This window comes from Phyllobates terribilis, unplaced genomic scaffold (assembly GCF_046119375.1).
Source record: "Phyllobates terribilis strain yellow unplaced genomic scaffold, ASM4611937v1 Scaffold_11__3_contigs__length_659146591, whole genome shotgun sequence".
In the NCBI taxonomy this organism is placed as follows: Eukaryota; Metazoa; Chordata; class Amphibia; order Anura; family Dendrobatidae; genus Phyllobates; species Phyllobates terribilis.
In genome coordinates this window covers 524527140-524554092 of record NW_027362771.1, presented here as the reverse complement: position 1 = coordinate 524554092, position 26953 = coordinate 524527140, and the positions used below count along the sequence as shown (strand labels likewise).

At 48.9% G+C, this 26953-nt stretch overlaps 1 protein-coding gene across 3 annotated transcripts in view; it reads right to left on the bottom strand.

Annotated features, from left to right (window-relative positions):
- The window catches only part of KCNIP3 (potassium voltage-gated channel interacting protein 3), a 210672-nt gene that overhangs the window by 37078 nt on the left and 146641 nt on the right, over positions 1-26953 (bottom strand). For all 3 annotated transcript variants that reach the window (XM_073653669.1, XM_073653670.1, XM_073653671.1), the window contains 2 exons: positions 2466-2590; positions 877-946 (listed from right to left, as the gene is read on the bottom strand). In XM_073653669.1, the coding sequence (XP_073509770.1) occupies positions 877-946; positions 2466-2590 (195 nt within the window). The remainder of the gene's footprint in view (positions 1-876; positions 947-2465; positions 2591-26953) is intronic.

Here is a 26953-nt window from a genome sequence, read left to right as displayed (position 1 = left end):
TATGCGGACAGGGGCTCCATGCTGTTATGCGGACAGGGACTCCTTGCTGTTATGCGGACAGGGGCTCCATGCTGTTATGCGGACAGGGGCTCCATGCTGTTATGCGGACAGGGGCTCCATGCTGTTATGCGGACAGGGGCTCCATGCTGTTATGCGGACAGGGACTCCTTGCTGTTATGCGGACAGGGGCTCCATGCTGTTATGCGCACAGGGACTCCTTGCTGTTATGCGGACAGGGGCTCCATGCTGTTATGCGGACAGGGGCTCCATGCTGTTATGCGGACCGGTGCTGCCTGCTATTAATATTCACTAGTCTGGTCCAAAAATTGGACCAAATTAGAGCATGCTGCAATTTTTTTTCACACAGACCTCAGGTGTTAGCACATAGGATATAACATCGGTATGAATTCTGTCCGGTTGAGGTTGTTTTTTCACATGCAGCAATCAGACCGAAAATACATTCATGTGAACGTACCCTTAGAAATAGAAAAACAGAATTCAAGCTGTGATTGATCCATAACATCAAAAATACCAATGGCAACTAAAGGATCCCAATGACTTTTAATAGGATTCACAGTGTTCTGTCCATTTTACTGGAAAAAGCAAAGTCGCATGCGGTTCTATTCTTCTGGAAAATATGATGGAATCTGCAACAAAGGCTTCAACCCATATGTCAACAAAGCCTAAGAAGTGGATACATTGGTTTCCAATCTAACCAGTGATCTGAGAGCTGAACGTCCAGGACTCCAGGCTGATACATTGTAGCCAACTGCTGATGCGGTAATTACAGTAGTTAGCTGTACCCCCCAACGTGTAGCACCAGTGTTACATTGCTTAGTCTATGGGCCGCAAGGAAGAGGTAGACAATATACTCACCTCCTTGAGGGAAGAACTGTGAGTAGATAAGCTTGAAGGTTTCCTCATCCACCAATCCACTAGGACACTCCTGAAAAGAAAAGAAGGTGGATGATGATAATTACTAGAATTGCACCATGGTGCGTTATGCCATCAGCAAATATATACTGCCCCCTATTCCTAACTAGATGTTACTTCAAAACAGCAGAACAGACCAAAGTTTTGCTCTGCTAGAAAATAAGATCAGCAATTGCCGGTGAAGCGCCACCTCTCCTCCGCTGCCTCAATTTTTGATGACATGGCTGCAGTGGAGATGCCCCACCTACGACAGAGAGCCAATGCTGGAGGGGATTTTGTTATTTTAAAGAATCATGTCTTTGAGTAATTTTATTGCGAAATCCAACAACCCCTAAACTGATTTCATTGGACAGTTTCTAGGATCAGTTTCACAAAATGTCACCAGTTGGAAAACTTTGTTACTGGATTGACCAATGATCTGACAATAACGGAGTTTTATGACCCTTAATAGGTCACAAATTTTTTTTTTTTATCTCTAAAAAAGATGTCCTTACAATTGACATTTCTAAATCAAGGTTACCAAACACCTCCAAACTAACAGACTGACTTAAAAAAAAGACTGTCCCCACTAGGGCAAATGTCAAGTGCTACTTCCATAGATACAAAACTTATCCATGTCCGTTCTAATCTGGAGAGGGGTGTATGTCACCTGGTGTACGGAGATGAATGTAAAAGCAATGCTCCATGGAGAAAAGTATACAATTTAGTACTCCTGCAGAAAGAAGAAAACCAGATGTACTCTACATCGAGGTTTAATAATAGGCAAGAACGCCAAAACAGCTGTCCGCATATTGGTATCTGGTTTATCAAATAAGAGAGTTAACTTCCTACTGATGGAGAGATAGTTTACACATTTTTTTACCCATGGAACATAGCCTGATAACTAATTCTCCATACACCAGATGAATCTTCAATAAAAGAACCAGTACACTCAGAGCTGCATCAACTGCATCTCATCCAGCCAACCGTCATGTGTAAAGGCACCCTAAGGCCATGTGAGCGTTTTTGCAGCATTTTTTCTGCGTATTTTATGCAAATTAAAAGCAGCTTTTTACAGTACCAGCCAAAGCTATGAGATTTCAGAAATCTCCTGCACACGCTTGTTTTTTTTCTCAGACTGAATTTGAGAACTGCAGCATGTCAATTCTTTCTGCGTTTTCGCAAAAAATGCAACAGGGTTTTTCACTGCATTTTCAAAGCGTTTTTGTTGAATAAAACTAACTTTATAAAACATGTGCTGTAGACAAAGCACACATACAGTATAATTTGCACAAAAGAGTTGTGTCAAAACGCTGTGAAAACGCTGAAAAATGGGCGCAGTGATTTTTACTGCCCAGAGAACAAGTTTTGGCTGCAGAAAAAAAAGCAGCAAAAAGGCTGCGTGTGAACATAGCCTAAGAGGGTGCAAACGACTGTCAGCCAATGTGACCCATCTGTCCTAGTGTTGTGTCTGTTCTTTCTTAAATAGGAAAGATATGTATAATGTATGACACACAACATGTGAAAGACATCATTATGGACAACATGCTCACATTTTTAAATCCTCTGTATAAAGACTGGAGCTCCTTCTTTGTGAATTTGGTGACAGCTTGAAGCTGCTCCAGTCCCTCTGGCTGGTGTCGTACTGTCGATAGCTCCAACTCACTGTCACTGCTATCTGCAAAACAGGATCACAGTGTCACACCCTAAACAAAGAACCTGCCATATTAAAGGGGTTGTCCACTACTCGGGAAACTCCTTCTGAATCTCTACTTTTCTCTCCAGTAAAATAATAACTCCTATATTCATCTCCGGTGCCGGAGCTTTTCCAGCGGTGTCAGCATTAGCTCTTCCAGGGATCGCATAACTTAACAAGTAAACCCTGGGACCAATCAGTGCTAGCTTCATTCTCCTCTCCTACGGACGTAATTGATATCCAGAGGAAATGAGAGAGCAACAGAAGCTCTCACTTGCTCTGGAAGTCTTGATTTGTCCAAAGAAGGGAAGAGTCACATGGCCACAGGGATCGCATGACATAACAATGTCACGCAAGCCCCGGGAGAGCCAATGCTGACACAGTTAAAATGGCGCCGGCACTGGAGGTCATAAATGAGGACTGATTAAAGTAAACCTGTCAGTTGGTACATGCTGCCCAATTGGTAGGCAGCATTTATCACACATATCAGACACTGACAATATGAATTTTGTCAGCAGTGTTTGACTCTGAAATGCTGCAGTGTTTCAGAGAAAAGCAGGGACCGAGATCACTCTGTAGACTAGTTGGACAAGCAGGTACTCGTTGGCGCCTCCCCATCTGCTGCTCTGGATTGACAAGTTTCTGCCTATACAAGCAGACTCAAACAAACATGGCTAACTTCATACAGCCAGCACCTGATACAAAAGGCATTGGGTGTGACCTACGCAATAGAATACAAAGGCATGGCTGTAGCTTCAATGCTGCCCTTAGGGGAAAGTTTCAAATGACCTTTCAACCAATGAAATAAATTTGAGCATGCTAATTTTTTTGGGATAATTGGCAAGACTGCTTGCTAATTTTTTCCCAGAGGGTTCTGTTACAGTAGCAGTACATGTACACTTGAAACCAGAAGTTTACTTACACTATATAAAAAGACACATCTGCATATTTTTCTCAATATCTGACATGAAATCAGAATAAACCTTTCCCGTTTTAGGCCAATTAGGATTACCATAATTTTTAATATTTTCCAAATGCCAGAATAATGAGAGAGAGAGAATGTTTTAAGGCATTTTTTTTTCTTACTTACTGCAAAGTCAAAAGTTTACATACATTTCATTAGTATTTGGTACCATTGCCCTTAAACTGAATGACTTGGGTCAAACGTTTGGGATATCCTTCCACAAGCTTCTCACAATAGTTGGTCGGAATTTGGGCCCATTCCTCCTGACAAAACTGGTGTAACTGATCCAGGTTTGTAGGTCGTCTTGCTCGCACCTGCCTTTTAAGCTTTTTCAATAGGATTTTGATCAGGGCTTTGAACAACGGATACTGGAAGCCTGTGCTAGCATTTCTTCTGCGATGTTGCTATCAGTGTGTCAAGAGTGGGAGAAGAGGGTTGCATTGACAATCCAACACAATGGGCAGCACTTTGAACACATTTTATAAGTGGTCATAAACTTGTAAAAAACTCAAAGAATAAAGTTACGTTAAAACCAAGCACACCATTGTTTTTCTTATGAAATTCTCAATAAGTTTGATGTGTCACATGACCCTCTTCCCATTGAAAAAAATAAAGTTGGATCCAAAATGGCTGACTTCAAAATGGCCGCCATGGTCACCACCCATCTGGAAAAGTTTTCCCCCTCCTATATACTAATGTGCCACAAACAGGAAGTTGATATCACCAAAAATTCCCATTTAATTTAGGTGTATCTATATAAATGGCCCACCCTGTATAGAGGTTTAAAGGGGGGAAAAACTCTTTAAATAGTTAACTATGAGGTCAGAACATTTTAAGATGTTCATCTCTGCTCTTGGTCCACAGCATATTGTGTCATCTAAAGTTGCAATGTGCCTTGGCCTGAGGTCCGGGAGGAAAGCTGAGGACATGGCGTGAGGTCAGGGAGGAATGCTGAGAAGACAGACCAAGGGCAGAGAGGAACGCTAAGGAGACGGCCTGGGGGCAGAGAGGAATGCTGAGGAGACGACCTGGGGCAGGGGGAAATGCTGACGAGACAGCCCAAAGGCAGAAAGAAATTCTGAGGAGAAAGCCTTGGGGCAGAGAGAAACGCTGAGTAGATGGCTTAGGGGCAGGGAGGAACACTGAGAAGATGGCCTGGGGGCAGTTAGGAATGCCGAGGAGATGGCCTGGGGGCAGGAGGAACACTGAGGAAACAAGAAAAAAAAATTGAAATGTCAGAATTAATTTTTTTTTTGGCCCCCGGAACATTGCAATAAAATGCAATAAGAGGTGATTAGAACATCGTACTTGTGTATTTTTGCAAATTTCAGAATTTTTCTTCACCACTTAATCGTGCTGACAAGGAGAATCATATTGCTAGGTCAGTTTTACTGTATAGTGAACATGATAAACGAAAAACCCAAAAGAGAATTTTGGAATTGCACTTTTTTTGCAATTTCAACGCACTTGGATTTTCTTTCTCCCTTTCCAGTGCATCACATAATAAAATGAACAGTGTCATTCAAAAGTACAATTCGTCCTGCAAAAAAAAACAAACCTTCTTACGGCTATGTGGGCATAAAATTAAAAACAGGGTCTTGGAAGAAGGGAAGGAAAAAACGAAAAAAAAAAAAAAACAAACAAATTGGCTGCGGCATGAAGGGGTTAAGCAACCTCTGTGTCAAAAATGTTCACATAGATAATTTAGTAACTTTTATATCAGCCTCTAATGTGTCATTTTATTAATTAGTGAAATAGTTTCCTGTATGGACAACCCTGTTAGATTGTGCTTTTCCTCCTCAAGAAAGTAATGGCAGATGGCACACTACTATGAGTTTTCACCATAAGGCCTCATTCAGATAACTGTATATTTAGCATATAGAAAAGATCATTTTTTCATCCCTTTTTGGTCCAGGTCTTATTTAGTAACCAGAGATAAAATGGAGTAGGTCAGCTCACCAATCCAGAGGGGGAAAAGAATCCGGGTCCTGAGAATGTTGAAGGTGCTCCGATGGAAGGACCGGTATCCTGGCACTTCAGTCAAAATACTTGGCCAACCCATTACATGCTCTTACCAAATATGATTTTCATCCATCTTTGGTCTCTGTGTCCGTTTTTACCATCAGAATAAGATCCATTTTCTTGAGTAAGAGCAAGTTATGGGTTGGAAATGCATTGGCCAAGTGTTATCTTTTTTTTTAGTTTTGTTCTGTATATGGTTTTAGTAAAGATATAATAAATTGGATGTTACCCATGAGCGTTGCTGGAATACCCTCTCCTTGTAATTAGTAAACTCTAGTGTATGGGTTCATTTTTAAGGCTATTCAGGAAGGATTCCACTGGTATCAATGATATCCATCTCACATGTTGTAGTTAGTAGGCGCTCACGATCCTCCAAAAACAAGCCATGTTCGATGTGGTTGTTGGTGTAAAGAGGACCTATCACCAGGTCAAAAGTGATCAGTTTTTGCTCCTATTTTTTTCCTGCTGCTCCCTTGAGTATTCCATTTTTTTTTTGTTTTCTTAACCCCACCATACGTTTCCAGAGATATTGGCCTTTTTTATTTACTGCCAATTCTTAAGGTCTTTACTAAGGAGGCGTGGCTCATAGGATAATTATGCAGAGCAGCCTGAGACACCGCCCCCAAGGATCCTGTGGGATCCCGTGATCCATGCCCCCTTGATAAGGACCAAACAAAGTAGGCATAAATAAAAAGGCCCGTATCTCTCTCACCATATGGCGGACTTAAAAATAAAAAAGAGGATTACTCAACTTAAAGTAATTTAATCTAAAGTAATATAAAATTGGCAGCTCTCAAGACAACACAGAATTTGTGAAGGTGTTCAGCAGAACAAGGATTGGTACAGATCTGATAATGCCGTTTTTTATGTCTTCACCTCCAAATGATCTATTTTTGATGGTTATTGACTTATAAAAGCCCTCTGTATGGTGTGCACTACGATGCATCAAATTACCCACACACCAGCACTGACTCATCCTGACGGCCCTATAATCTTTCCATTTCAGGGTATTCAATTTATTATCAGCAAAACACCATGTTTATCTCAGCTTCATTAAGTTTCTTTCTTTATTTCCATCACATCTGTGTGTAGTCTGGTCCTGGGAGACTTGTCCATAGGCTGATGTGATGTTATATATACACAAGATTTAAAGGAAACCTCAACTTCAAGGCAGCGTTTAGGAAAAATATACCAATATAAAGACTTGTCATCATGCATAGCTAGTAGCAGAAAGAAAACAGGGCAAGCTGGGTGCTGAATTATGCACCATCAGTGCAGTGAACTAAGCAATGGTGATGAGAGCAGTTTTACCCCTAGGTGCCAAATGACATACCTAAACATCAGCGCTGGGGTACCCTTGTGTGAAGGGATCTCAGGAGCTGCGCTCTCTTCACAAGTGTTAGATGCCAGCTATGTAACACACCCTGCTTCTGTCTGGCTGGAGCTGAGCTACAATTGCTGCTATTAACCATTTATATGCTGTTGACAACCTCTGACAGAAGTTTTGCCAGTGCTCCCCACAATGCGACTGCTGAGCATCAATGGTGTACCCTGGTGACCTAGTGAAGGCCCCTTCGCTGTCATCTTGGTACTCCTATGAAGCTCAGCCTGTAGCAGACTGTATTTTACACTATATACTTTGTGGTGTTGCAGTTTACAGTATAAGCGATCAGATGACTGAAGGTTCAAACCCCTAAAAGGCCAACAAAATAAAATAAAAAATGTAAAAAGTTTTTAAGAATATAATTTTTTTTTTTAAAATATGAATATTTAAAACACTTCTTTTTCCTCATTAAAAATAAATAAATTAAGACATTGGATTTTTACGGATAGAATGATATCTAATCTATGAAAATCGAAAATCAATTACCCCACTTAATAGACACCGTAAAGATAAAATAAATCAAAAATGACAGAATTGTGGTTTTACTGTCACCTCTCTTCTCTACAAATTCTATAGTCAAAAGGATCAAAACATCATAATTACCTGAAATTGGAATAAAAAAACAGCGAGCCACACAAAAATAAAAATTCGTCCTGGAAAGCGGTAACATAAACCAAACATCTTTTATTCACAAAATTCTTCCGTTTCTTTCACCTCTTAAATAAAAATAAATCTATGCTAGTTTGGTATCGCTGAATGGGTAGGGTACACGATCATTTTCTCCACATACGAGAAAAACAGTCTGATTATTCTGATCAGACTTGAATCAGAGGCTAATCAGAAGTTGACCAGAGTGGTATCAGTTTTTCTCTGACTTGGAGAGAGAATCAAAAAGTTTCTCTACCTTCTCCATTCCGTCAAGTCCGTGAAAATTGGACCGCTCTCACATGTCATCAAAATCAGACATACCAACAATTTATTTCTGCAAACCACTCAGTCCAAGGGAAAAAATCGGACATGTGCACAGCCCCATAGAATATCATAGGTACGAGTGCTATCTGTGAAAATCACGGATAGCACCTGTACAAGAAAATCGGACATGTGCACAGCTCCATAGAATATCATAGGTACGAGTGCTATCTGTGAAAGTCACGGATAGCACCTGTACAAGAAAATTGGACATGTGCACAGCTCCATAGAATAGAACGAGTGCTATCTGTGAAAGTCACATATAGCACTTGTACGAGAAAATCAGTCAATGTGCAAGAGCCCTAATAATACTGACCTTCAAAAATCCGAGTAAGTTTTATTATACAATGGGTGCCATAAAAACAAAACCGAAACAAAATGTGTGACCCAAATGCAGTGTGAACCCGGCCTTGCTCTGCTTTGTGTTGTTACTCAGTTAACCTTCTGATGTTGTCCAGTCATTGCTGGCAATATCAGACTATATAAGTGTAACGTGGGTCGGTAGCTGTGGGCAAGGTACTCGTCTGTTGCGCCCAGGCACGTTACATGAAAGTGAGTGTCCTGGTTGAGTGTGTGGACTTATGCTGTCAGGTAACTACACCCCTCCAGGCTGCATGTAACCAATGTTGCTGGTTTGCCAGGACCAGATGTTTCCCAGTTCAATGAGAGAGTCCTCCAGTCACAAAAAATATTTTTAACTGAATGTGAACTTGGTAGGAAATATATACAAGAGATAGCAGGTACACAGTCTTCTGAACGTTTCCTTTACAACTCGGAGCATTTTCCACACGATTTCCTTCCTTCTTTTCTCTATTGTTCTCTATCTTCACCTTTCCTTTTTCACTCTTCTATTGGCTCTCTGGAGTCATTGTTCCTCATTACTTCAGCACAACCCAGCTCGACACTGAAATCTTGCTTAGCAAGAATCATTTACTTGTCCCATGGCTCCTCAGCCTCTTTCCCCTTAGGGTTACAGTATGGCCAGTAATGCTGACGCTCTGGAACTCCCACCCGGAACACTTTACTCGTCTCATATTCTCAGTCCTGTTTAGGCCCGTTACCTTTAGGAGTTATAAAATCTGGGCCTTGTGGCTAGCCGTCCTCTCACAGGACCCGTCTTCCGATAGATCACTCTGTCTCTTGCTCACTTCTGCTCCAGATCTTGCTATCCCCTTCCTTATGGTCTCCTCTCACGCTAGATCCTTTCTCTATACACACTGGGCTCTTTCTGTCTTCCTGACAGGAAAACAGTCACCTTCCCTTCAACTAACCCACTCCCACTCTGGGCTAGTCCCAAACATTAACTCTTACTATCCCTACTGTCAATCTACACATACTATCAATATAATTAACACCTTTAATGTACATCCCAATACACATTATACATCACAGTTCCCATTACATCTCATAACATATTACAACAATAAACTTGTTTTTTCAAAGGGGAACGTGAGCAACATGTCCATCTCCTTACATAGGGACCTACAGTGAGCAGTAACATCCACCTGTCCACTTATATATATGTAGCACCCCGAGGACTCGGCTGCTACAGGGGTAGTGCACCTCGAGCCAGAGGTGTGGTATTCCACTCCCGGGTAAGGATGGAGTGTGGGACTGAGCTCAGCTAGCTGCATGCACTACACTCATCCCATTTCCGGGGGACAGATCAATGGTACTCCCACTAGGTGAATGTGCAGGTACGACAGTGTCTGTCCCTGGCTGGAGTGGGAGGGGGGGTGGAACATCCCAGTAGTGTAGGGGCAGATAGGGGAGGGGCTCTGGGCATAGAGATAGGAGCCCATTGGGTGCTAGTCACCTGGGCTCACACATAGAGGGAGTATATATGGTGGGCACCATCTTAGGACAGGGTCAGTCAGTCAGTCAGTCAGTCTGAGGAGAAGCAGAGCGGAGGAGCTCAGCCAAGAGGGCTGACAGGGAGCTGTGGCTCCGGCTGGGCCCAGCTCCAGGGCCAAGCCTGCAGTGGAGAGAGAGGAGGAAGAAAGGCCCAGAGACGCAGAGCCAGAGGGAACCCTGAGATCCCACAAGTTACCGGGTGAAGGGTTGGCGGAAACGGGTACCGGAACCCAAACTGGTGGAGGCTAATGATCCTCAGCCAGGAACCGGAGGTCGTGGTCAAGTTTTGCCACGACCCTCACCATATCCACCAGGAAGGCACACCACGAGTAGGGTCAGGAAAGCCAGAGAAGGTTTAACCACCAAGAGGCCCGAGGGAGCCGGACAAAGGTGGATCCCTGGTGGGGACGGCCAGCAGAAAGAGAGAGAGAGGGGAGCTCAGGACCACGCTCCAGAACTGCCTGGGGGTTAGCCGAGTCCCGCACCTGGTGAACGCAGTACGGCTCGGGTGGTCACTCCCGGCCGAAGTGACTGAAGTACCATCTGTGCGTAAAAACCCTGAAACTGCACCATACGTTTCTGACTCTCCTTGCTGCACCATCACAACCCCCATCATCTACACCTGCTGCCCTGAGGCCATACCCCTCCCGTTGGGGGTTATACCATCCCCGCTGCACCATCCTTCCACCGGCCTCAGCGGTCTGCCCTGCAGCGGCAGCTCCAAAGCTGCATTCAACGGGTGGCGTAGTCATCCAACATCTACTGCTAATAGACTCGCCACTTAGTTTGACTCCCTGGGCACGGACCGGGTCACCGCCACGAGACTACTACCCCCATCTGATCCGGCTCCGGGTAAGCCCCCCCCCCGTGCGCGCGATGCTGCACGACACAGAAGGCTCAGGGGCGCGTCAACTTTGGCGTAGTCGGCAGGATCACGTGCCCGCCACCACCGGGTACTGCGTGCCTGAAGAAAAGTTTATCTGTACCGTAAGAAGAAGTCTCCCGCCGGTTCCGGAGGGTCCCCGCCATCGGATGCCATCTCGGATCGTTTCCCGCCGTTTGCCCGCCATCTGCAGTCTTTTCCCGCCATCTGAGAAGATTTCCCGCCCTGGCAGAGCGGACGCCATTATGGGCGTGCCAGAGGGTGGCAAGAGACTACCTCCCATCGTGGGCCTGGTCCCAGAAGAGCGCCAAAAGCAAAGACCGCCCCCACCAGCAGAGACTGCAATGATAGAGATGTCCATCAGCGTGGGGGGACTGCCCCTGGAACTGACAATCACCAAGTTGCCCCGGGACCACCCTCAGTGTGGGCGGATCAAGAACAAAAGAGTGAGGATGGGTGCAGCCTGGAGGAGTCTGGAGGGTTTGCACCCGGAGATGGAGGGAGAGTCAGGCAGCACCGACCCTGTGGTCAGGAGCCTGCTGCAGGCCGCCACCCCAGAAGGCCTGGTGGAGATTCTGGCACAGCTCCCGAAAGATCGGGAGCATGCACGGACCGCGCTGGAGGGCCTGGCTCGGAAGATGGCCCGAGTACAGCGAGAAGTACTAGCTGAGTGGAGCAGAGAGATGGCCCTGCAGGCTGGAACCCGCCAGCAAAGGACACCACCCGCAACGAGGAGCACGCCTGCCCCTGAAGCCGGTGCGGAAGGGATGAAGGCCGGAGACGACGCCGTGGAAGGAGCTGAAGAGACGGAGGCAGGTAAAGGGGACGTTACTACCCCAAGCCCAGTAACCGTAAGCCTGCCCCAGCTTCCCGTCGCAGAGCCCGAAATCCCACCGACCGTGCCCGTTGCTGCACCGCCACCGCTCCAGACTAGGCCTCAAGCAGGAGCCGCGGCCAAGCCCCCTGTGACGTCACGCGCCTCAACCCCGAGCGCGGCCAAGCAGGAGACGCCACCGGCCTGGTCGCAGGGCCGAGTACCCCCGGGCGCCGCCGTCTCCGCAGTGCCCTTCACCTTTAAGGTGCCACCGGCCTGGTCACAAGGCCTGGTGAATCAGGGCGCCGCTGCCATCACCGCGCCCTCAACCCTCAAAGTCCTGCCCTTGGGTGAAGACCTGTTCGCCCAGCATGCTTGCCCGGATGGGCAGCCCTTTGAGTGGCCACCGGAGTACTACCATCCCCGACTCCGGAAGGAAGGGCCCCTGTGTGAGCCCCTGATCCCGGCTCCGGCACCCGCCAAGATCACCCCACTCCCGTTGGAGGAGGCGCAGTTCGCATGGGACCCCACTGGAGAAAACCTCATCGGCTTCACCCAAGAGACCCGGGCGGCCGCAGCCGAGCGTGCGGAGTGCTGCCGGCAACAACTGGAGGTCTTCGACAGGGAGCGGCGAGAGAGGCGGGTCCACGAGGAGCGGCTGCAAGTTCAGAGTGCGGAGCAGAAAAGCCGGGCCCAGCGAGACCGCCGTGCGGCCCACGGTCCCCGCGCCACCGGGACCGTAATCAAGTTCCAACTGGAGCACGGTTGGGGCTTTATCCGGGATCACCGAACCCCCGGCGACGTCTTTGTCACCCGCAGGGATGTCGAGTCTCATCTGCCGGAGGGACATCGCGGACGTGACCTTTACCTGGGTGACGAGGTCACTTTCACCCGGCACCAGTGTGCCAAAGGACCGTACGCCCTTCATGTACACCGGTTGACGGAGAAAGAGCTGCGGTATGAGGAGAATCAAGAGGACCCGGACGGGTTTGAAGATTACCCTCAGGAAGGAGCAGGAGGACGCCGTTACTGAAGTACGGTAAAGTGGAACTGTACATAGTTACCCGTAGGGTACTTGTCATGCTGCTAGAGTAAAGTGAGTTCCCCGTTGGGACAAGTGTGAACTGTTACCTGCGTCCCCTATCCTTAGGCTGAGGACTGTGAGCAGCCATTCCCCTATTCCCACTGACCGAGGACTGAGAGCGGTCGTTCTTTCCCTTTACCTGGCCGAGGACTGAGAGCGGCCATACCCTGTATATAGTTGCGCTTTCTAAAGCGCCCCCTACCGGTTTTAAAGAAAAACTGTTTTTCTACAAGTGACTGTTGCACTTTACCTGGTCACAAGTTGCACGGTGGCCAGGGATCAAGAATGTTTCTTATGAAAAAGTTTTTATTATGCTAAAAGAGTTAATGATATTTTATAAATGTGTGTGTTCGTAATGTTTTATACTTGTAACGTTAAAAGAGAAAAGTACCTCCCATAAAGGGATGAGTGAAAGTTAAAATATGTAAGTGCACTTTAAAAATTTTTTGTATGTTTGTATGTTTTGCTCTTTTACAGCCCGAGGACGTGCTGTGGTTTACCAGGGGGGAATGTAGCACCCCGAGGACTCGGCTGTTACAGGGGTAGTGCACCTCGAGCCAGAGGTGTGGTATTCCACTCCCGGGTAAGGATGGAGTGTGGGACTGAGCTCAGCTAGCTGCATGCACTACACTCATCCCATTTCCGGGGGACAGATCAATGGTACTCCCACTAGGTGAATGTGCAGGTACGACAGTGTCTGTCCCTGGCTGGAGTGGGAGGGGGGGTGGAACATCCCAGTAGTGTAGGGGCAGATAGGGGAGGGGCTCTGGGCATAGAGATAGGAGCCCATTGGGTGCTAGTCACCTGGGCTCACACATAGAGGGAGTATATATGGTGGGCATCATCTTAGGACAGGGTCAGTCAGTCAGTCAGTCAGTCTGAGGAGAAGCAGAGCGGAGGAGCTCAGCCAGGAGGGCTGACAGGGAGCTGTGGCTCCGGCTGGGCCCAGCTCCAGGGCCAAGCCTGCAGTGGAGAGAGAGGAGGAAGAAAGGCCCAGAGACGCAGAGCCAGAGGGAACCCTGAGATCCCACAAGTTACCGGGTGAAGGGTTGGTGGAAACGGGTACCGGAACCCAAACTGGTGGAGGCTAATGATCCTCAGCCAGGAACCGGAGGTCGTGGTCAAGTTTTGCCACGACCCTCACCATATCCACCAGGAAGGCACACCACGAGTAGGGTCAGGAAAGCCAGAGAAGGTTTAACCACCAAGAGGCCCGAGGGAGCCGGACAAAGGTGGATCCCTGGTGGGGACGGCCAGCAGAAAGAGAGAGAGAGGGGAGCTCAGGACCACGCTCCGGAACTGCCTGGGGGTTAGCCGAGTCCCGCACCTGGTGAACGCAGTACGGCTCGGGTGGTCACTCCCGGCCGAAGTGACTGAAGTACCATCTGTGAGTAAAAACCCTGAAACTGCACCATACGTTTCTGACTCTCCTTGCTGCACCATCACAACCCCCATCATCTACACCTGCTGCCCTGAGGCCATACCCCTCCCGTTGGGGGTTATACCATCCCCGCTGCACCATCCTTCCACCGGCCTCAGCGGTCTGCCCTGCAGCGGCAGCTCCAAAGCTGCATTCAACGGGTGGCGTAGTCATCCAACATCTACTGCTAATAGACTCGCCACTTAGTTTGACTCCCTGGGCACGGACCGGGTCACCGCCACGAGACTACTACCCCCATCTGATCCGGCTCCGGGTAAGCCCCCCCCCCGTGCGCGCGATGCCGCACGACACAGAAGGCTCAGGGGCGCGTCATATACATTACCAGGAAGAGTAACAGAGGAACAACACAATGCAAAGTTCAGCTTCAGCATCTTGAATGTATAAATATCAGTCTCACATTCAGTTCTGTGATACTTTTGTGGTGGTTAAATAAAAAAATGATTTTGCCTTCATCAAACTATTCTGCTGGATATAACATCTTACTGGAATAATGAAGCAGGAATTCTGTGTTTAATATCCAGCGTCCAATATCATCTATTATGTGACTGCAGCTGGTGACATAAATTATGTAACTAATACATGTCTAATAGCAGCACGTGCGCTCCATCATTCCCCTCTATAGAAATGAGAACTGATCAGGGCAGATCCAAAAATTATTACATTATTATTATTTCCATTTATTTTTATAGCACCATTGATTCCATGGTGCTGTATATAAGAAGGGGTTACATACAAAATAAAATATAAATTATAGGGCCCTGCCTTTGCGGACTTAGTCTACAGCAGGGGTCTCAAACTCGGCTGGGTATATGGGCCGCACATGGAAAAAATTTGAATTTGGGGGGCCGCATTCTTTGTTCAATGTGACATTTTTAGTGATACCATTTTTTTTGTATACACCTTTTGAACATTTTTGCCGTGTTTATTTTTTTATGGCTTGGGTCGTTATGGATGTGGCGATAATAAACGTGCACTTTTTTGTGTTTACTTTAGTTTACATATAAAACAGCATTTTTAGTGCCCAATATTTTTTCATGCTTTATTTTATTTTTTATTTTTTTTACAATTTTATTTCCCCCAATTGGCCACATACAGTAATATTGTCTTACAATTAGCATCATATAGTAATAATGGAAAACATCTTGTAGTAATGTTCCCCATCCAAGTCCCCATCTTGTACTAATGTGCCCCATCCAGGTCCCCATCCTGTGGCTATGTGCCCCATCCAGGTCCCCATCCTGTGGCAACGTTCCCCATCCTGGCGCCCATCTTGTACTAATGTGCCTCATCCAGGTCCCCATCTTGGGGCTATGTGCCCCATCCAGGTCCCCATCCTGTGGCTCTGTGCCCCATCCAGGTCCCCATCTTGTGGCTCTGTGCCCCATCCAGGTCCCCATCCTGTGGCTATGTGCCCCATCCAGGTCCCCATCCTGTGGCAACGTTCCCCATCCTGGCGCCCATCTTGTACTAATGTGCCTCATCCAGGTCCCCATCTTGTGGCTATGTGCCCCATCCAGGTCCCCATCTTGTGGCTATGTGCCCCATCCAGGTCCCCATCTTGTGGCTATGTGCCCCATCCAGGTCCCCATCTTGTGGCTATGTGCCCCATCTTGTGGCTCTGTGCCCCATCCAGGTCCCCATCTTGTGGCTATGTGCCCCATCCAGGTCCACATCTTGAGGCTATGTGCCCCATCCAGGTCCACATCTTGTGGCTATGTGCCCCATCCAGGTCCCCATCTTGTGGCTATGTGCCCCATCTTGTGGCTCTGTGCCCCATCCAGGTCCACATCTTGAGGCTATGTGCCCCATCCAGGTCCCCATCTTGTGGCTATGTGCCCCATCTTGTGGCTCTGTGCCCCATCCAGGTCCACATCTTGTGGCTATGTGCCCCATCCAGGTCCCCTCTTGTGGCTATGTGCCCCATCCAGGTCCCCATCCTGTGGCTATGTGCCCCATCCAGGTCCCCATCCTGTGGCTATGTGCCCCATCCAGGTCCCCTCTTGTGGCTCTGTGCACCATCCCGGTCCCCATGTTGTGGCTCTGTGCCCCATCCAGGTCCACATCTTGTGGCTATGTGCCCCATCCAGGTCCCCATCCTGTGGCTATGTGCCCCATCCAGGTCCCCTCTTGTGGCTATGTGCCCCATCCAGGTCCCCTCTTGTGGCTATGTGCCCCATCCTGTGGCTATGTGCCCCATCCAGGTCCCCATCCTGTGGCTATGTGCCCCATCCAGGTCCCCTCTTGTGGCTCTGTGCACCATCCCGGTCCCCATGTTGTGGCTCTGTGCCCCATCCAGGTCCACATCTTGTGTCTATGTGCCCCATCCAGGTCCCCATCCTGTGGCTATGTGCCCCATCCAGGTCCCCTCTTGTGGCTATGTGCCCCATCCAGGTCCCCTCTTGTGGCTATGTGCCCCATCCAGGTCCCCTCTTGTGGCTATGTGCCCCATCCAGGTCCCCTCTTGTGGCTCTGTGCCCCATCCAGGTCCCCATCTTGTGGCTATGTGCCCCATCCAGGTCCCCTCTTGTGGCTCTGTGCCCCATCCAGGTCCCCTCTTGTGGCTATGTGCCCCATCCAGGTCCCCATCTTGTGGCTATGTGCCCCATCCAGGTCCCCTCTTGTGGCTCTGTGCCCCATCCAGGTCCCCATCTTGTGGCTATGTGCCCCATCCAGGTCCCCATCTTGTGGCTATGTGCCCCATCCAGGTCCCCTCTTGTGGCTCTGTGCCCCATCCAGGTCCCCATCTTGTGGCTCTGTGCCCCATCCAGGTCCCCATCTTGTGGCTCTGTGCCCCATCCAGGTCCCCTCTTGTGGCTCTGTGCCCCATCCAGGTCCCCATCTTGTGGCTATGTGCCCCATCCAGGTCCCCATCTTGTGGCTATGTGCCCCATCCAGGTCCCCTCTTGTGGCTCTGTGCCTCATCCAGGTCCCCATCTTGTGGCTATGTGCCCCATCCAGGTCCCCATCTTGTGGCTATGTGCCCCATCCAGGTCCCCTCTTGTGGCTCTGTGCCCCATCCAGGTCCCCATCTTGTGGCTATGTGCCCCATCCAGGTCCCCTCTTGTGGCTATGTGCCCCATCCAGGTCCCCATCTTGTGGCTCTGTGCCCCATCCAGGTCCCCTCTTGTGGCTATGTGCCCCCTGTGCTGTTCTTCACACACATAAAATAGAAAAAAAAAAAGATGATTCTCACCTGTCCTCCGTTCCCTCGGCGGCCTTCCTGCAGATGTGGCCCGCAGGCACCACAGAGTCAGACCCCTTGACGATCCCGACCTGGTCCAGGAGGAGCCGCCGACAGCAGCGCTGCATTGCCGCACAGAGACTGTCTCCCAGCACAGTATTTTCAATGTCAGCCGCCGGCCAATCAGAGGCCAGCAGCTGACATCTGCATATGGCAATGACGTCATACTCGCTGCGCCGACACGCAGATATCAGCTGCTGGCCTCTGATTGGCCGGCGGCTGGCATTGGAAATGCAGTGCTGGGAGACGGTCTCTGTGTGGCAATTCAGCGCTGCTGTCAGCGGCTCCTCCTGGACCAGGTCGGGATCGTCAAGGGGTCTGTGCCTGCGGGCCACATAAAGCAGCCTCAGGGGCCGCATGCGGCCCGCGGGCCGCGTGTTTGAGACCCCTGGTCTACAGGATAATGGGGGAGGAGACAGTAGGCTGGGGGGTCACAGCAGCTCCGGTGGTAGCGAGGTGGCAAGGGGGTCATTGCAGGCTTTAAGCTTTCTTTAAGATATGCTTTTTAGGTTCTGTCTGAAAGTTACAAATGTGGTGGATAATTGGACTTGTTGGGGCACAGAATTCCAGAGGATTGGAGATAGTCAGGAGAAGTTTTGGAGGCGATTGGTTGATGAATATAAGTGTGGCGTAGAGAAGGAAATCTTGAGAGGATCAAAGATTATGTGTTGGAGGATATCGGCAGATTCGTTTGGAGATATACGGAGGAGACAGATTATGGACAGCTTTGTAGGTTGGTGTCAGTAGTTTTAACTGGATACATTGGGTAATTACGAGCCAATGAAGTGATTTGCAGAGGGAAGAAGTAGAGGAGTAGCGAGGAGAGAGCTGGATTAGTTGTGCAGCATAGTGAAGGATGGACTGGAGAAGGGTGAGAGTGTTAACAGGAAGGCCACCGAGTAGGACATTGCAGTAGTTGAGGTGGGAGATGATGAGGGCATGCACTAACATTTTTGTAGATTGAGGGTTTAGGAAAGGACGGATTCTTGAAACTTTTTGAATTGGAGGTGGCAAGAGCTTGGATGTGCAGTTTAAAGGGCAGGCCAGAGTCAAGGATTACTCTGAGGCAGCGGACTTCCAGCACTACAGAGATCATGGTGTCATTAATTATGACAGATAGATTGAGTAGGGGAGTTGGGTGAAATGGAAGAAAGATGAGGAGTTCGGTTTTGCCCACATTGAGCTTTAAGAAGCGAGAGGAGTAAAGGAAGACATAGCTGATGGACATTCTAGAATTTTGGACAGCAGAGAGGTGGATCTGGGTGTCATCAGCGTATAGGTATAATTGGAAGCCATTGGACTTTGAGTTGTCCCAGGCCAAAGGTATAGATTGAGAAGAGTAGGGGTCCCAGGACAGAGCCTTGAGGGACACCAACAGAGAGGGGGCGGGGTGAGGAGGTAGTAGGGGACTGGGAGATTCTAAATGTACGGGTAGAAAGGTATGAGGGCGAGGTCTTTGACGTCAAGGGAAGAGAGGGTTTGTAGTAGGAGGGAGTGGTCGACTGTGTTGAAGTCAGAGGACAGGTCTAGAAGATGGTGTATAGAGAGCTGTCCGTTAGCTTTGGCTGTAAGTAGTTAGTAATTTTGGTTAGGGCCGTTTCGGTGCAGTGCTCGGGAAGGAAGCCGGATTGTAGGTTGTCAAAGAGTGAGTTAAATGAGAGGTGGGAGGAGAGTAGTGTATTGTATAAAGGGTATGTACATCTTTTGCAGTTTATGCCAGTAAAAATGCTTAGAAAATGGTAAAAATTGTTTACATATGCACAGCAATGTCAAAACAACTTGCTGTTCATATGTTCAGTCTTTTTGAGTTTCTTTTAGTTGCTTCAGGCTTCGGAAGCAATGAAGTGGCTAAAAGAAGTGACCTGACCATTCTTCAGGCAGATGCTTGGAAGCTGCTCATTAGTTTATATGTACACAGTTTTTTTTGTTTTTTTTTATAAAAAAGATGCCTTTAAAAATAATTAAAGCCCAAAGACTGTTCTGTCTGCTTCAATCTACCACAGCACTACAGACAATGTATCGTATTTTTTGGACTATAAGACGCATTGGACCATAAGACGCACCAAGGTTTTAGAGGAGGAAAATATAAAAAAAAATTGAAGCAAAAAATGTGGTCTTGATGCACTGTTATGGGGGAGGGGGTCTGCTGCTGACACTGTTATAGGGGTAATGTCCCCCAATTCTGTACTAATATCCCCCATACTGGTATATATGGCCCTCCCTTCCTGTTATATGTGGCCCCTATCCCCATCCTGGTATGTATGGCATCCCTTATCCCCGTCCTAGTATGCATGGCACCCCAATCCCCATCCTGGTATGCATGGCACCCCAATTCCCCATCATGGTATGCATGGCACCCCTCATCCCCATCCTGGTATGTATGGCACCCTTTATCCCCATCCTGGTATGTATGGCACCCCTCATCCCCATCCTGGTATGCATGGCACCTCTCATCCCCATCCTGTTATGCATGGCACCCCTCATCCCCATCCTGGTATACATGGCACCCCTTATCCTGGTATGCATGGCACCCCTCATCCTGGTATGCATGGACCCCTCATCCTGAAAACATCATAGAAAAGAAACCAGCCTTACCAACACCAGGTCAGATTACCAATGCACCCCCTCCATGAATTGGTAGGTTAGTGAGTTGCTGTCGCATCAGTATTTTTGCACCTTTGCTGCCCTCGCCTTTATCATGGGGGTCTGCTGTATCTTGCTAGTGCATTGGTAATGTGATCTGGTGTTGGTAAGGCTGGTTTCTTTTCTATGATGTTTTTTGAATCTCCTTCCATCCCTAGCAGTAGCCTTACACCACGGAAAGTAGGGCGAGTCACACGTGTGGCAATTGCTGAAGAGGCAATATAGGGATGTTAATTGAGACAGGGTGACGCTAAACCATACTCCACTTCCCCCTTTCCCTAGTGTCTGGGCTCCCTCTCCCTTTTCCCTCTGTGTTGCACTAACACCTGGCGTGACAGGTATGCATGGCACCCTTCATCCCTCATCCTGGTATACATGGCACCCTTCATCCCTCATCTTGGTATGCATGACACCCCTCATCGCTCATCCTGTAATGCATGGCACCTCTCATCCTGGTATGCATAGCACCCCCATCCCCATCAGGCTGCAGACAAAAAAATAAATGATTCTACTCACCTCCCCTCTGCTCCAGTGCTGCGTCCTGATCTGCTGCCAGCAGTTGATATCACCTTGTTAGCAGCGCATGACGTCCCTGCCATGCATACCATGGTGAGATGAGCTGCCAGAATAGTCACTGCTCCCCACACCGGGACAATGGGCTTGGGGAGTAGTGAATATTCATGCACTTTAATAGTGGGCACACGTGACTGCTGAGCCGCTGCAGGAGCTGGCGGCTGCTGCTGACACTGTGCACCCGCTATTAAGGAGAATGAATATTCACTGATGCCCACGGCTATGGCATGGGGAGCAGTGAACATTCATTTTCTTTAGCAGCGGGCACAGCGTGAGCTGCAGCAGGCGGCTGCAGCCTCCTGTGCCCCGCTGCTCCGCCACTGCCGCTCACCCCATAGCATCCACCGCCCACAGCAACAGAATAATATAGTACATTTGGGCTATAAGACACACCCCACACTTTCCTCCAAAATTTTGGAGGAAAAAAGTGGGTCTTATAGTCCAAAAAATACGGTACTTTTATATAACACCATAGTCTACACACCACTGTTACAATGCCAGGTTTTTGACATGTAAAAAAACCATACCAAGAAGAATAATTTCATAATTTTATCCCCCTTTAATGTTACCCATAATCTGTACAAATCCATTGAGAAACAAACTGAAATAATTTTGAAGGTGGGGAATAAAAATAACAAAAATACAACCGTGTGGTTGCATAAGTGTGAACAACCTCTTATACACTGTGGGCACAATTATTAGGCAATTTGTATTTTTGATGATTATTACTTTTAATATTGAACAACTACAGTGCTGTCAGTCTATCAAAAAGGTTGATAAACCTAAAATCTGAATATTCAAATAAAAGAGAGGTTTTGTCTTTCTTAGGAGAATATCTATGAGTGCAGAATTATTGGACAACTATTATTGAGCAGAATTATTATGCAACTAGATGGAAAACGTACATTGTCCCATCTCCGTTGTTTATTTTCATCTGTTAAAGTGAGAATAATAACCAAACAACTCAAAATGTAGAAAAATATTTCTGACATTGCAAAAAAGAAAAAAAAAAAAATCAGTAACCAATATAGCTGCCCTTCTTTTCAATAATATTCATATGCTCAGTCTGTGGAGTCTGTCAGTTTCATAAAATGTTAAAAATCAACTTTTGAGCAGCACCAACCACAGCCTCCCAGATGTTATTCAGAGAGGTGTATTGTTTTCCTTCACCGTAAATCTCACAATTAAGAAGGGTCCACAAGTTTAGGGTTTAGGTCAGGTGAGGAAGGGGTCATGGCAATGTAAGAGAGTGAGTGGGACGGTCAGGGCCGGCTCCAGGCTTTTGTGGACCCCGGGCGAAAGAGTCTCAGTGGGCCCCTTTAGCACATACCACAATTCATGATGCACAGATACGGCGGAGAAATATAGGTATACAACACAGGGCCCAGCCTGCCACCTCATCCTTCACATATGCAAACATGCACGCACACACACAGTACGCAGACATGCACGCACACACACAGTACACAGACACACACGCACACACACACAGTACGCAGACACGCACGCACACACACACAGTACACAGACACGCACGCACACACACAGTACGCAGACACGCACGTGTGGCACCCCAGAGGGTCTGGTTGCCACAGTGGTATTGCTTCCCTCAAAAGAAGTAATGCCATGTCTGGAGGCAAGCAGGGGTTTCCTGGTCAGGAACATAATACATGCAACACTTCCTGGCTCTAGACCAGCAAGGGGGGGACCCTCCCCTTGGCAACTGGATCTGGAGGCGGGGTTAGTTGAGTTTAGTGCAGAGAGTTGAGATTAGGACATCGAAGAGAGAGGAGCTAGGGACTGGAGCTGGAGATAGCTCGTCCTAGCTGGACTACACAAAGAACCGGACACCGGAGTCCGAGGCTGTGGGACCCTTCAGGCCCAGCAGCAGATACCGCAGGGCAGGAGATTGCAGGTCTCCTGGCCCCATCAGACGCCCGGAGGCTCAGCAGCACAGAGGGACCAGCACCGCCACGGAGGAGAGAAACATCCACAAGGCCCGCGCTACCAGCCATACGGGTGAGCACCGCAAGTTACACTCAGGGACGTGGGCTACAACACAGCTACAAGCAGAATAGCCAAACACTATAGTAAGAACGGCAGGCCTACAACTCCACCTGTCCAGGAGGACTCTATGCTTGCTCCCAGACTGACCGGACTCTTATCACTAGCCAGTACTCCAGTCCAGGCCTGTCTAATTGATACCAGTAAAGACCCTGGGACTGCATCACACTGACTCCGTGTTTATTGACTTCCTGCACAATAACCACCATCATCCACACACACTGCCCTGAAGCTACACTCTTCCTGTGGGGAGTTATACCACCCTTGCTGCCAAACCATCAGCTTCAGAGGACTGTTCCGCAGCGGCGGCCCCTTTAGCCGCATTCCACAGGTGGCGTAGTCGGACATTAACACCTATACATATAAATTCCCCTTGGATTGACCGCCCTAGGTCACGGACCGGGTCACCGCCACAGTGACTACAACCCCCAGCATCTACCGGCCCGGCACCGAGTACCACACGGCCCAGGGGGCGCATAAATTTTGGCGTAGTTGGCAGGATTTCTTGCCCGTTGCCACCGGGTACTGTGCACCTTCACGAACTGTGTCACATACCGTGGCAAAGTTTCCCGCCAATTACTGCTGTTTCCCGCCATTGTCCGCCATTTCCGGGTCACCGCGCGGGAAGAAGAGGGGCGTGACCGCTGGAAGCGCGCAAAGCCCAAGCCCCGCCTCACGCACTGACGCAGCGCCAGGTCCTGGAAGGAGTCCCAGCAAGCGCTGACGTCAGAAGCAAGCGACGCCAGGTCCTCAAAGGAGACCATCGCCTGCGGAACTGCAGCCTACGGAAGCAAAGTGAAAGAAGGAAGGCCACGGTTCACTAGGGGGGAAGGAAGACGCCCAATATGGAGGGAACTTCAGCCGCAGGCGCGGTAATGCCATTCTCCATGCCATATATACCGGGGGCGGCGTGGTTGCCCTAGTACTCAGGAGAGTCACACACCCTGAGTGACTTTAAAGAAAGACTGAGCAGCTTGTTTAAAGTGTACCCCCTGTCCGAGGAGCAGAAAGTGAGCATCCTCATAGGCCAGTTAATTGGAGCAGCCCAGAGAGAAGTGAATTCCTGGTCAGCCAGAGACAAAGGGACTGTGAATGAGATACTGGCCCGCCTAAAGGACACCTTTGACACCCGTACTACAGCTGAGATAAAAATGAAGTTTTATGGGTGCAAACAACGGGCGCAGGACAGTGTACGGGACTATGCTTTAAACCTGCAGGAGGCGCTGAGAGCCATCAAACAGGTCGACCCCGACAGTGTGCATAATGAGAACAGACTGTTAACTGAGCAGTTTATTGAGGGTCTACTGTCCAGCGCTCACCGGACACAGCTGCGAATAATGGCTCTGCAAAACCCTGATCTGGACTTTGCACAATTTAAAGACAGAGCCATCCGGGTGGCGCTACATCTCACCGGCGCCCAGCTATCACCTACCACCAGGAGGTGGCACCCTTTTCCCCAGAGCCTGTGGGAGCTGATGCACAGACTCTGGACAATGATCCGTCTACAGATCTGCACCTTCAGGTCCAAGAGCTGACTAAAAGCGTAGCTGCACTAACCAAAACTGTGCAGTCCTTGCAGGTGTCCCCCAAAGGGAAGATCCAGCTGGCTTCCAGTCCGGAGGATGTCCCGTGGCGACAACAGAGGAGGATTCCACCAACCAGAGGGAGGAACAGTGACCGCTATGACCAGGACGGACAACCCATCTGCCACCGCTGTCACAAGCCAGGACATTATGCAAGGTACTGTAATTTAAACGAGCAAAACCTGGGGCAGAGGGCCAACCCCCAGGCGTAAGACCACCAGGCCCACACAACTGGCGAGACAAGTATGTGGGGGGACGACCGGTCCTACCTGTCGTGCTTGATGGCATTCCGATGAGCGCGTTGCTGGACACTGGATCACAGGTGACCACTATCCCCTACATTCTTTACAAACGGTACTGGACTGATTCGGACATTACCCGCCATCCAGATGAACATTTAAGCATCTATGCCAGCAATGGTCAGCCCGTACCTCAAGTGGGGTTTAAAGAAGTGACCATAAAGGTTGGCAAAGTGGAATTGCCGGCATGAGGAATGATAATTGTTGACATTGATCGCCGAGAAAGTCATCCCATGATAACCTTAGACACTAATGTCATTGAAAATTGTCTTTCAGAAATTATTGTCTTGTTACAGCAGGTTGCGGAGACCACCAGTTCCAGTCAGCAGCGGGTTCTGCAGAGAGAAATCAGAGCCCTGATGAGAAGACAACAGGTAGAACTGTCTGGTGGTGAAATTGGCAGTGTCAGGATGAGTGACCCGTTCCCCATTGCCATGCCCCCAAGTAGTGAAATGTTGATATGGTGCTGGGCAGCAATCGGTCTCAGGTGTAGAGATTACCAGGCCCTGGTAGAGCCCGTATACTCTGACAGTAGGCCCACCATCTTGACAGCCAGGGGGGTGGTTGATGTCCGCCATGGGAGAGTGCCAGTCCGCATCCTAAATATTGGGGAGAAAGAAGTCCATTTGCCCCGGTATGCTACCCTTGCCAAATTATTCACCGTCAGCAACAATTCTATAAAAACAGTGGAACCCTTACCTCCATCCAAACCGGCGGAGGATAATGGCTCCAAGGGACAGATGGAGGACTGGTGTCAAAAGCTACACGTGGGCACTGACTCTACCCCTCAGCACCAAAAACATGGAGTATACCGGGTGGTCCAGGAGTATGAAAGGGTCTTCAGCAAACACCCGCTCGACTTCGGGCAGGTGAAAGGGGTTCAACACCATATCCCCACGGGAGACCATCCACCCATTAAAGAGCGGTACCGGCCTGTATCCCCTGCACACTACCAAAATGCCAAAGGGATGTTACGAGAGATGAAGGAGGCTGGGTTGATAAGAGATAGTTGTAGCCCCTGGGCAGCTCCATTAGTTCTCGTAAGGAAAAAAGATGGCACATTGAGAATGTGTGTAGACTACAGGCAAATTAACCGCATTACGCATAAAGATGCATACCCATTACCCAGGATTGAGGAGTCACTAGCTGCATTAAGATCTGCTAATTATTTCTCTACTTTGGATCTCACTAGTGGGTATTGGCAGGTTCCTGTAGCAGAAGCGGATAAAGAAAAGACTGCATTCACAACCCCGATGGGCCTCAGCGAGTTCAACTGCATACCATTCGGGCTCTGCAACGCCCCAGGAACCTTCCAGCGGTTGATGGAGTGCTGTCTAGGACATAAGAACTTCGACACAGTCCTGCTGTACCTGGATGACGTCATAGTATACTCCAAGTCCTATGAAGATCACCTGAAGCACCTGGCAGCGGTGTCTGAAAACCTAGCTGGTTTTGGCCTGAAGGTGAAGCCGTCAAAATGCCACCTGTTGAAGCCCAAGGTACAGTACCTAGGTCATGTGGTAAGCGCCGAAGGTGTAGCACCAGACCCTGACAAGGTCACAGTAATCAAGGACTGGCCAAGACCCTCCACCATCAAGGAAGTGCGTCAGTTCCTCGGGTTGGTGGGCTACTACCGAAGATTTATCCAAGGCTTCATCAAGATGGCGGCACCCATGCAGGACCTCCTAGTGGGCCAGTCCAGCAAGGCCAAAAACCCGAAGCCTCCATTCAATTGGGATAAGCCGGAAGACGAATCCTTCAGAAGGCTGAAGATGGCTCTCACAGGAGACGAGATCCTGGCCTACCCTGACTACGGCCAACCCTTCATACTCCATACAGGCGCAAGTAACGTGGGGCTAGGAGCGGTGCTGTCCCAGATACAGCAAGGCAGAGAAAGAGTGATTGCCTATGCCAGCAGGAAGCTCCGGCCCACAGAAAGGAATCCCGAAAATTACAGTTCCTTCAAGTTGGAGTACCTCGCCGTAGTCTGGGCTGTGACAGAGCGCTTCAAGCATTATCTCGCCTCCTCCAAATTCGCCGTCTTTACGGATAATAACCCGCTGACGCACCTGGACACTGCGAAACTTGGTGCCCTGGAACAAAGATGGATGGCCCGACTGTCTAATTATGAGTTCACCATCAAGTACCGGGCTGGGCGCAAGAATGCAAACGCCGATGCGCTGTCCAAGATGCCTAACTTGCCAGATGGGGAAGAAGACCCGGAAGAGCTGGAGGAGATAGAGAGCCCCGCTTTCCACCGTCATGTAGTAACCCAGTGCTCCCATTGTGTGAAGAACAGGTGCTACGCCAACAGAGAGGCCACGTTTAATCCATTGCCCCACCATGGATGGGCAGAGACACAAGATAGTGACCCGGCTGTCCGCCTAGTCAAGGAGTTGCTGACACGAGCTGACTCATACCCTGATCCAGATGCTCCAGAGGAGACCAAACAGCTGTGGAAGGAGAAGTGCAAGTTATTCATCTATGAAGGGAAGCTGTGTCGAAGAGCCATCAACTCCCGAACACA